This window comes from Pristis pectinata, chromosome 3, assembly GCF_009764475.1.
Source record: "Pristis pectinata isolate sPriPec2 chromosome 3, sPriPec2.1.pri, whole genome shotgun sequence".
Lineage (NCBI taxonomy): Eukaryota > Metazoa > Chordata > Chondrichthyes > Rhinopristiformes > Pristidae > Pristis > Pristis pectinata.
In genome coordinates, this window is record NC_067407.1 from 9,417,380 (window position 1) to 9,429,911 (window position 12,532).

The 12,532-nt window shown below is 41.2% G+C and overlaps 1 protein-coding gene across 4 annotated transcripts in view; it reads left to right on the forward strand.

Moving 5' to 3' along the window:
- Positions 1-12,532, forward strand: part of zzz3 (zinc finger, ZZ-type containing 3) — a 128,918-nt gene that overhangs the window by 101,325 nt on the left and 15,061 nt on the right. For all 4 annotated transcript variants that reach the window (XM_052012436.1, XM_052012437.1, XM_052012434.1 and 1 more), the window contains exons 7-9: positions 755-856; positions 1,907-2,002; positions 9,267-9,422. In XM_052012436.1, coding sequence (XP_051868396.1) covers positions 755-856; positions 1,907-2,002; positions 9,267-9,422 — 354 coding nt within the window. The remainder of the gene's footprint in view (positions 1-754; positions 857-1,906; positions 2,003-9,266; positions 9,423-12,532) is intronic.

The following is a 12,532-nucleotide window of genomic DNA, read 5'->3' on the forward strand; positions in this document are numbered from 1 at the left end:
ACCAACAATCTGCTTGCCAGTGCCAAGGTTGAATCTAAATCCTGCAATTCCCAACTTTACAGCACCGTGGGAGTACCTGCACCCAAAGACTTGCAGTTTGAGAAGGCAGCACACCACCACTTCCCAAGGGCAATAAGGGATGGGCAATAAATGCTGGCCAGTGAAAACAGATTCTGAAAACTGAATAAAAAAAAATTATAGAAAATTTACGAGAGAGGTGGAGGCAGTTTGTCCTCCTATCCTTGCTGATCTAGAAAGAGCAACTCAGTCTCATCACTAGAGCCCATCAGGTTATGGTTCTTCAAGTACACATCCAAGTACAATTTAAATGTGACAAGAATTTCTGCCATCATCATTCTTTCACGCAGAGCATTCCAAATCCATACCACCCTCCGGGTAAAAGGTTTTCTCTTCTCTCCTACTATCTTTCTACCGATTACTTTAAGCCCAGTTTGCTAAAGGATATATGCCCTTCCAACTTGCCCCACTTTTAATTTTATACACCTCAATTAAGTCTTCCCTAAGTTGCCTCTGTTCCAAAGAGTAGCCTCCCCAGCTCAACTAATCCTTCCCAGTAGCTACAGTTTTCCAACCCTAGCAATATCCTTTTAAATCTACTCAGCATCTTTTGCTTACAGATTTGCTCTTCTATCTCATTGAGACTATTAGGAGGTCTAGATGTGATTTCCCCTCTCTGACAGTGCAAGAGAAAAGGGAGTATTCATGCAGTAAAGCACCTTTTTATTTTTTATAGAAAAGGTTAGAGGAACTGCTTCTTAAATATCCCCCGGAAGAAGTGGAAACACGACGCTGGCAGAAGATAGCAGACAAATTGGGTAACCGGACTGCCAAGCAGGTAACTGCAAGTGTTACGGGTCTCCAGTATAAGCTTAATTGAACTTGCAGCATGGTTGTATATTGTGCACAATGATTTATTAAATATGTCATAATGATTTATTACATGTGTTTATAAATGTTCATTATCACATACATTAAATAGTTTATCACAGAGTGTCCAGCTTTTTATTTTACCTTCACTGGTTGCAGAGGTATAGACAATACAGTCCTGCAGCCTCTATTTCAAGTTACTAACTAATCTAGATGTAGTGAATCAATATAATAGTTAAAGTACTAGATTAATAGCCTGGAGATTGTGAGTTCAAATGCCACCATGATATTGAATTTGGTAAATGATATGTGTGGGATATAGAACTACAGACAAAAGGCTGAGAAAATGCTGGATTTCTGGAGAACCCTAGTGGGCTCACAGTCCTTCAAGGAATGGCTGCCATCCCTCTGCTTTCATTTCACTCCACAATAACATTGCTTTTCAGTGCTTTGTGAAACAGTCCTCTCCACCTCTATGTCTCCACTCCCCGCCCATTCCTGCTGGGACCACCTTGGTTACTGATACAAAAGGAATCCTTTTCTATTAAAGTAATAACTATAGATCTTTGGACAACAAATACTTTGGATGGATAGTTGTGTTTCAGGGAGGAGCTAGGGAATCCTCCCCATATCCTGGCCAATGTCTATCCCTTAACTATCACCACTAACTGAATTATCTGTTCATTATCTATGTAGTGCAACTTTATTGTGCTTAAATTTCATTCTTCCGCATTCCACGGATTATTTCATAAGAACTTAATTGGCTGTAAAAGTGGTGAAAGGTGCTATGAAAATGTAATTCATTCCCTATGAATCTTGCATTAAGGTGATATTTTTATACGTGGAGGAGTGAGTGTGAGCTTTTCATTATGTGATATAAGGGCAAACAGAAAAGTGTGAATGCAGAGTTTAATGAATAACCATGCCTGACACAGTGACCTAATGTTTACTTCCAACAATCCCAGGCTTTCTGCACTATATCAAACTAGCTATTCTCTCTGTTTTTCTTATCATCCAGGTTGCCAGCAGGGTGCAGAAATATTTTATTAAGTTGGCTAAAGCGGGGATCCCTATTCCAGGCAGAACTCCAAACGTGTACCTGCATTCAAAAAAGGTATTGTGGTTGTGTGCATAATATTAAACAGATAAAGCACAAAGACATTTTTCTCTTCCCATTTATGCTTTTTTCCTTTTTGAAAAAGGTTAATTTGTCCTTTCCTAGCTTGTATGAGCTTAGCTCCGTGTGCCTGAGGTTGACTGGGCAATAGGAGCCTCCAGAGATGCTGTCGTCGTCATTTCTCGTTTAATCCGTTCGGTGGGGGAGTGGGCTGGTAAATGTGCAATTCTGATTTGAAGAACTGTTTGGTGGTGTTCTATTCTGTAGGTGAACTGACAATTGTCTAATAGCAAACCAAGTGGAATATCCAGTAACCAGTAACCCCTCTCTCTCATGTCTGATACTTCAGTAGTTATGAGATTTCACTGTGGAGCAACTAGTAGAGCTGGTGCCTCACAGTTCCAGCAACCTGTGTCCGATTCTGACCTCCGCTGCTGGTGTGAAGTCTGCACAGTCTCCCTGCAGTCGGGTGGGTTCCCCTTCCCCCCAACCCCCCTCCACCACCCTAACCCCCCACCCCCCCCACCTCCCCAACCACCAGGTGCTTTGGTTTCCTCCCACATCCCAAAACTGTGAGTTCTATATGGCTTCTACAAATAGCCCCTAGTGTAGGTGAGCAGTAGAATACAATCACAGGGAGTCATAGAGTACTACAGCACGGAAACAGGCCCTTTGGCCCAACTGGTCCATGCCGACCAAGATGCCCATCTAAGCTACTCCCATTTGCCCACATTTGGCCCATATCCCTCAAAACCTTTACTATCCATGTACCTGTCCAAATGTCTTTTTAAATGTTGTTACTCCACCTGCCTCTACCACTCTTCTGGCAGCTTGTTCCATGTATCACCCTCTATATGAAGTTGCCCATCAGATCCCTTTTAAATTTTGCCCTTCTCACATTAGAATCTGGTGGGAGTTGATGGGAAAGCAGGAAGAACAGGTTACAGGGAAAGTCCATGGGGGGGTTGGGTTGCTCTGTGAGCCAGCATAGACCCGATTGGCCAGACTGGCCACCTTTTATATTATAGAGTCATAGAGCATGGAAACGCCTTTCGGCACAACTCGTCCATGCTGACCATGGTGCCCACTAACCTAGTCCCATTTGGCCCATATCTCTTTAAACCCCTCTTGTCCATATACTTATACAAACGTTGTTGTTGTACCTTCCCCGGTATCTCATTCCATATACGCGCCACCCTATGCATGAAGAAGTTGCCCCTCAGGCCCCTTTTAAATCTTTCACCTCTCACTTTCAACTTATGCCCTCGAGCTTTCGGTTCCCCTTCCCTGGGAAAAAGACTATGTGGGTTCTGTTATGTACCAGCAACAAAAGAAACACACCGAGTCATGTAAAGTGTTAGAAACTAATTTATTAATAACTACTTATGATAATAAGAAAAATAAAAATGTTAGATGTTAACCATTAACCCCAAAAACTAAACTCAAAGTGTGTGTGTGGCAAATTCCCAAAATCCAAGTCCAGCAATAGTTCTCAAAGTTCAGTTCAGCAAGCCATGAGGTGAAACGTGAGCAAAGGCTTTTGCAAAACTACCGTTGACTGAAGAGAAAATGTAGAGAGAGAATAGAGAGAAATTACGAAATCCAAATGTTCCACGATGGAACCCATACGACACCTCAGTCACTGATGATCTTCACTGCTTTGTTCCGAAGTATCTGCCACCCCGAAAGGCATTCGAGACATGGCCATCCATACAAATACCTATTTCCTTCTACAGGTCAATGACAAAGTGGACTCCACTGGATTATTCCAAAAATCCATCCGTGGATTGTAGTGACAGACACAGTTATTGTTTTTCATCCATCGATACAGAGACCAGCAGACAGTGTCTCTCTTTCTCCTCTCTCTCCTTCTCTCTGACTCTGACTGAACCAAAATGTCAGCACATTGTTATCTCCTGTTGTTGTTGTAATAATGCCACACACACACACACACACACACACACACACACACACACACACACACACACACACACACACACACACACACACACACACACACAACTGTACTATGTCTTAATGGGACATTCACCAAATAGTAACCTAATCCGTAACAGTTCACTCTATCTATACCCCTCATGATTTTATACACCTCTATAAAGTCTCCTACATTCCAAGGAATAAAGCCCTAGCCTGCCCAACTATAATGTTGTAACAGAATATGGAATCATTTGTGTTTTGAAATAAATCTACTTGCATTAATCTCTTAACATATTTAATGAAGAATTTAATCAAATGGAAATAAAAACCGTATAAACTTTTCTTTTGTTGGGAAGTATTTGAAAATAAAAACAGATTAGGTAGAGCTGGTTACTGTGACAGATGAACTGAATGGTAACATTGTCCCAAACTGAACTGTAGAAACTGATTTATGTAGCAGCTCAATCTCAGAGATGCTGTTCAAGATTTGGCATTTTATTTATGGAAACCTTACTCTAGATGATAAAAGATTTAAGATCTGTTTCTGGCTGATGTAATAATCCGATAATTCTCTATTTAAGTATTGTTTGATACTTAATGGGTCCTTCATGTTACAATGTTGACTATGATTGTTGTAACATAACTGGGGGGGTACTGCTGACTTTGTGGGTACTGGGAACCAAATAAAATGCTATAGTCACCAGGATTGATGGTGGCAAACTCATTACCTTGGAACTATCCTGTCAATGTAAAGTTTGATTAAGTGTTCATCTACTCAGGGTAACATAGGGAAGTAACACAACTTTACTATAATTGACAAAAAGAGCTGGAAATGAGATGAGATCTTTTTGTTTTTTTTAATGATTGACTTATTTGTGGTTCTGGCAAGCACTAACCAGAAGATGATGGAAGCAGAGTTGATAGCAGTTTTCAAAGGGATTGTTGCTTGGAAATACACAGCCTAAGGAGAGGTTGGACAGACTTGAATTGTTTTCTCTGGAGCGTCGGAGGCTGAGGGGAGACCTGATAGAAAATTATAAAATTATGAGAGGCACAGATAGAGTAGACAGTCAGAGTCTTTATCCCAGGGTAGAAATGTCAAATACTAGAGGACATAGCTTTAAGGTGAGAGGGGGAAAGTTGAAAGGATTTGTGCAGGGTATGTCTTTTACACAGAGAGTGGTAGGTGCCTGGAACGCGCTGCCTGGGTAAGTGGTGAAAGCAGACACAATAGTGGCATTTAAGAGGCATTTAGACAGACGCATGAATGTGCAAGGAATGGAGGGATATGGATTGTGTGCAGACAGATAGGCAAGTTTAGTTTAATTTGGCATCATAGGCTGAAGAGCCTTTTCCTGTGCTGGTACTGTTTTACGTACAGTAGGAGAGATCAGGAGAGTGAGACTAATGGATAACTCTTAGAAAAATTTGCCATTGGACATGGTGAGCCGGATGCCTCAATAACCTGAAATCTCCCAAGCTATACTCAATGCAGGGATATTGCTGATGGTTTGTGGTCAAATTTCATGAGTATTTCCTGCAGATGTGCTGTAAAAACTGGTGTAAAGCAAATATAATCAACACTAATAATTGTATTGCAATTTTAATTTTATGGATGTTGTGAAGTTTAAAGTATAAAGTCATCAAACCTTTATTTATGACAATAAGAGTTGTTGTGGAATGTTGTGATCTTTAATGTGACGGGCTCCGAAGATGTATAAAAGATGAAGTGCAGGTCTCACAAAGAAGAAAAGTTTAGAAATTGCTAGGGAATACTGATACATCTAAAATTTTGGACACGATTCAGAATGGATGTAAATACAGGAAACTAGGATTTGCTGATCTTTTACGTGGTGTCAGATCTTTGTTAATGTGCAAAGTACAGTGCCAGAATAGTGTAAATGATTGAGGAAAATCCCATATACTGATGTTGCAGTGTAAATTCGGTATACATCAATTCCTGCAGAATTCCCTCACTATTCCAGACCACTATTGACTTGGGAATGTTACGTACTTATAGAACAGTACAGCACAATACAGGCCCTTCAGCCCACGATGAGGTGCTGACCTTTAAACCTCACCTAAGACTATCTAACCCCTTCCTCCCACATATCCCTCTATTTTAAATTCCTCCATATGCCTATCTGCTAATCTCTTGAATTTGCCCAATGTTCTTGCCTCCACCACCGCCCCAGGCAGCACATTCCATGCCCCAACCACTCTCTGGGTAAAAAACCTTCCACTGATATCTCCCTTGAACTTTCCACCCATTACTTTAAAGCCATGCCCTCTTGTATTGAGCATTGGTGCCCTGTAGACCTCCATCATGTCTCCTCTCATCCTCCATCTCTCCAATGAGTAAAGCCCTAGCTCCCTTAGTCTCTCCTCATAGTGCATACTTTCTAAACCAGGCAGCATCCTGGTAAATCTCCTCTGCACCCTTTCCAACGTTTCCACATCCTTCCTATAATAAGGCGACCAGAACTGGACACAGTACTCTAAGTGTGGTCTAACCAGAGTTTTATAGAGCTGCATCATTCTGGGTTTTGCATAATATTGGTTATTTATTTATTGTGTACTTCAGATAAGTTTCAACAAAAACATAAATAGAAATAAACTGCCCCAAATTAGTTACATTTAATGGAGCTGTACAGCCTACCCTTAAGAGTGCAGAGAAAATTTACAAGTATGTTGCTGAGACTTGAGGAGCTGAGTTCGAAGGAAAGGTTGAATAGGTTAGGACTTTATTCCCTGGAGCGCAGGAGAATGAGGGGAGATCTTATAGAGGTATACAAAATTCTGAGGGGTATAGATAGGGTGAATGCATGCAGGTATTTTCCCCTAAGGTTGGGTGAGACTAGAGGACATAGGTTTAGGGTGAAAGGTGAAATATTTAAGGGGAAACTGTAACATATAAGAAAAGTTTGGATAGTACATGAATGGGATGGGTTTGGAGGGCTGTGGTTCGGGTGCAGGTAGATGGGATTAGGCAGAAGATCAGGCAGCATGGACTAGATGGGCCAAAGGGCCTGTTTCTGTGCTGTAGTGCTCTATGACTCTAATTATTGTGCTCCTGAGAAATGTGAAGGGTGTTTCAGGGAGTGATGTCATACATGGTATAGTCTTGATTATCTTCTGAAACAGGTTGTTTAATGTGAGAATTACACAAGGTCAGAGCTGATTTCAATCTTAGCTAGTTCCTGCATCAGAGCACAGCACCTCTGTGTAAGAGAGGGTCATATCAGCCAGGCATCCTGCTCCTGATGCCTTTCAGTATCCCATTTCTAGAAGGTTGCATACACACAAGAGGGAATTTGGCTATGGTTTGTGCAATTTGCCCCCCTTGCCCACCCTCACCCAGCCCCCTGGTTTCTCTATCTAAGAATAAATTACCTGTATGAGCCCATCTGCATATTAGGTGAAACCATTTTATGATTTCATCACCCATTTTCAAAACACTTGCTCATCCTTCCTTTGCCTAATTCAACATCTGTTCTTCTTTGTTTTTTTTATTCATTTCTCTCCTCTGTTGCTCTCTTCACACAGTCTGTCAATCTCTTTGTATTTTCCTCATCATTAATGTACTTGGCCCACACACTGCCTGTGGTAGCCAGCCCTGCTGTTTTCATATTATAGCTCGAGCTGTTAAGGAGCAAAATGTGATATGGATCACTAAAATGATGAAGATTAATGTATTCTTAAAGGTTGTTTCAATCCAAAGGCAGTCTGCATGCAATCATTTTGATTGGTTTACTCTGGCTTTGGCTGCACTAGAGTGCATTATAACAGCAGTGTTTCCCCTCAGGGATGCTTTCTCGTTACTAACACATCTACAATCACATTGTTATTCCCTTAGTTCAAGTGCATCACTCTTGCCTTGTCAGGGGATTGAGAATGCAAGAACCATGTTAGGAATTGAACATGTTAATCTAATACTCCAGAGTTGTACTGTGGGAGTGATAGGATGTTGGAGAGGTTGTGTCTCAGTTAATGTTTCCTGCCTTTAAGATAGATAGATCTGAAGAAATACCATGACACAATTCAAAGAACAGCAGAGCATTCTCCTAGTTAACTCCCTCAACATATAACCGCCTATAAGAAGATTATGAAGGTTCCAATTCATTGCAGACTATGACAACAGTGACTGCACTTCAAATGTTGTACAGTGCATTGAGATACTTAGAGGTAGTGATAAAGAAAAATATAAATTCAAGATTACGTTTTGAGGAGGCTTTGCCTCTACATGTGCTGCTCGACCCATGGAGTCCTTCAGCAGTTTGTTTTTTGCATCATTGGCAATGTTCCTTCAGTTACTCAACCCCTCAGCTAAGGGATTCTCTCGTTAAAATTCTTTCCTCTTTTAACCTACCTAGCTCCTTGACCAAACCATTTGTTATCTGGCATTTTACCTTGTTTGTAGTTGGGAATCTTTTTTTTGTTTCGTAACATTCCAGTGAAGTGCTTTGGGATGTTGTTGCTACGTTAATGGTACTTTTTAAGCAGACAACATTGTTGTCTTTGCATCCATTATGCATGCAATTCTCGTCACCCCATTACAGGAAGTATGTGAAGGCTTTGAAGAGGGTTCAGAAGAAATGATCCAGGATGCTGCCTGGATTAGAAGGCACTAGCTATAGGGAGAGGTTGGACAAACTTGAATTGTTTTCTCTGGAGCATCAGAGGCTGAGAGAAGACCTGATAGAAATATATAAAGTTATGAGAGGCATAGATAGGGTAGAGTGCAGGAGTCTTCTTCCCATAGTAGTGATGTCAAATACTAGAGGGCATAGCTTTAAGGTGAGGGGGGGAAGTTTAAAGGAGATGTGTGGGGCAAGTATTTTTACAGGGAGTGGCTGGTGCCAGGAACACGCTGCTTGGGGTGATGGTGGAAGCAGATACAATAGTGACGTTCAAGAGGCTTTTAGATGTACACATAAATGCAGGGAATGGTGGCATATGGATCATGTGCAGGCAAGGGATTAGTTTAATTTGGCATCATGCTCGGCACAGACGTTGTGGGCCAAAGGGCCTGTTCCTATGCTGTTCTACATTAGTTACTGAGGTTGCTATTTAGAGATGAGTGATGTAAAGTAACAAGCTGAAAGTGCAGGAAATGCTGAGCAGGTTAGTTGGCATTTTGTGGAATATTGTTTTGGGAGGATCAAAAGGGCCTGTACCTGAAAAATAACATGTCAGCCTCCGACATTTTCTGTTCTATGTTTGTGGTACCTTGCCTCTTGTGTTATTCTGTAGAAACAACATGGCAGATGTGAATAAATGAGTCTAAATTTGTTGGCTTTTCTTCCTCCCTTCAAAACTTCAGACTTCAAACAGGCGCCAACACCCTCTCAATAAGCACCTCTTCCGGCCATCCACCTTCATGACATCGCATGAACCTCCAGTCTACATGGACGATGAAGATGACCGGGGCAGCTTTTATAGCAGTCAGCTTGATGCAGCCGCTGATGATGAGATTTCGGTAAGTCCCCATACAGAGTTAATGGCCCAGAAACTACTGGGGCAAGGCATCTCACAGTCTGTCCTGTTCACTACACTTTTCCTTTCAACCTGCAGTTATAAATTGCAGAAACAGTGAAATAATAATGGTAAAAACCTGAGTGAATGTCAGGGTTAACCATGCCTCTCCTTAACCAAAGCGATTTAAGGGAAGGGAAGGAAGCAGTGATTGATAAGAAAGAGTGTATTAGAGTCAAATCCATTTCAAAAGAGACATCATTGCAAGATAAAGGAATATTGGATTCTGAGAGAGTGCAAGAAGAGATTTTCTTTCTTTTAATTTTATACTTTAAAATTGTGGGAGTAAGAGTCCACGGGTTTGGTTGTTATTTATGGGCTGGAGAAGTTGGTTGGTATTACAAGGACATGAATCTCCTCAATAGAGAGAGATTCATCCTTCCTGCAGATTATCTTTCAGTTAATTCAGTGACTTTGTGGAACTCATCGGAAGGTTGAGGGCAAGCAGCTGCTTTCACCAGGCTAAAGACAGAGGCGCAAATTATCCAGCAACTTGGACTGAATTGTAGTTCAGGCATATCTCTTCCACATTGTAAATTACTGAATGATTTGCATGTTTGTAAATAGATTTACCAGATCAGGGATGCAGGGTCATCAAGTGCCTTTGATTTATTTCCAATAGGCAAATTCATTTAGTCATAGAGCAATGCAGCACTGATACTAGCTCTTCAGCCCGAGTCCATACTGACCACGGTGCCCACCCAACTAGTCCTGTGTTCGGCCCATACCCCTCTAAACCCCGTCCCTCCATGTACCTATCCAAGTGCTTCATAAATAATACTACTGTACCTGTCTCAACCACTTCCTCTGGCAGCTCGTTCCATATACCCACCACTGGACTCCCATACGCTGGGAAAAAGACTGCTACCATTCCAGCTTATCTATACCTCTCAGTGTATTCTTTTTATAGTCATCAAGGGATTCACTTGTTCCCGACCTCCGATATCCAATGTATGCTTCCTTCTTTTTCCTGACCAGAGCCTCAATATCTCTCGTCAGCCAAGGTTCCCAAAGTTTGCCAGGTTTACCCTTCACCCTAACAGGAGCATGCTGCCCCTGGACACTTGACTTCACACTCTTAAAAGCCTCCCACTTGCCATTCGTTCCTTTCCCTTCAAACAGGTTTATTCAATCTACCTCTGCTAGATCCTGCCTAATTCCCCCAAAACTAGCCCTGCTCCAGTTTAGGACCCTAATCTGTGGACCTGTCCTATCCTTTTCCATCGCAATCTTAAAACTAATAGAATTATGATCACTAGAGCCAAAGTGTTCCCTGACTTGCCCTGCCTCGTTCCCTAAGAGGAGGTCCTGTATTGCACCCTCCCAAGTAGGACCCTCTACATATACTGTATATATTTTAAGAAAGTGATTCTCAACAACCCCGCAAATTTAAATTACTAAAGGTTGTATTATATAGGGCATGGTGCTTCATGTTTCACTTTCAATATCTAGGCTCATTGACTGACAGATTTCTCTGAGACTCAGTTAATATTGAGAAAGGAAGCTATTCAAAGTCCCTTAGATATCCTGCCTTTCAATTCTACGTAATGATTGACATTTAAATTGTGAGCGTGAACTTCAAAGGCAAATATTTGACCTTTTCAAGGTTTCTGATGATAGTATACCTTGAACAAAATGCTTTGTGAGAAATATGATGGTTCCTCTTTCTTTCTTCCTCCTGTCATAAATAAATTGGATAAATTATCTGATCATTATCAATCAGTTTTGAAATCCCTTGAAAGGGTGAATTTTGTACAGTCAACAAAAATGAATAAAGGAAGAGATTTACATAGAACAGTGTACTTGGAGCTTGTGATGAATGAGTTAGGAAGGTTTAGCAATACAGTAAATTTCAGATTGGTGACTACTGTACAACTACTGAAATATTGACACCAGTTGGGATGTCTAACATGTGAATATGAACTGAGCAGATGGGAGGTTTAAAGAGTCAGCACAAGCACAATGAACCAAATTACCCCTTTTTGTTCAGTATGTTTGTATGATCCTGTGTGCTCATGTTTTGTGTTAGTATCTATATATGGCTGTGTGTATACATATCCTTGTGTTTATGTACAGTGGCATGCAAAGGTTTGGGCACCCCTGGTCAAAATTTCTGTTACTGTGAATAGCTAAGTGAGTAAAAGACGACCTGACTTCCAAAAGGCATAAAGTTAAAGATGACACATTTCTTTAATATTTTAAGCAAGATTACTTTTTTATTTCCATCTTTTACAGTTTCAAAATAACAAAAAAGGAAAAGAGCCCAAAGCAAAAGTTTGGGCACTCTGCACGGTCAGTACTTAGTAACACCCCCTTTGGCAAGTATCACAGCTTGTAAGCGCTTTCTGTAGCTAGCCAAGAGTCTTTCAGTTCTTGTTTGGGGGATTTTTGCCCATTCTTCCTTGCAAAAGGCTTCTAGTTCTGTGAGATTCTTGGGTCGTCTTGCATGCACTGCTCTTTTGAGGTCTATCTACAGATTTTCAATGATGTTTAGGTCGCTGGACTGTGAGGGCCATGGCAAAACCTTCAGCTTGTGTCTCTTGAGGTAGTCCATTGTGGATCTTGAGGTGTGTTTAGCATCATTATCCTGTTGGGAAGCCATCCCAAACTTTCCTGTGTCCTCACCACAAAATTCAGCGTTAGAAGTTTGCAAAGGAACATCTAAACAAGCCTGATGCATTTTGGAAACAAGTCCTGTTGACTGATGAAGTTAAAATAGAACTTTTCGGCCGCAATGAGCAAAGGCAGGTTTGGAGAAAAAAGGGTGCAGAATTTTATGAAAAGAACACCTCTCCAACTGTTAAACACGGGGGTGGATCGATCATGCTTTGGGCTTGTGTTGCAGCCATTGGCACGGGGAACATTTCACTGGTAGAGGGAAGAATAAATTCAATTAAATACCAGCAAATTCTGGAAGCAAACATCACACCGTCTGAAAAAAAAAGCTGAAGCTGAAAGGAGGATGGCTTCTACAACAGGATAACAATCCTAAACTCACCTCAAAGTCCACAATGGACTACCTCAATAAGCACAAGCTGAAGGTTTTGCCATGGC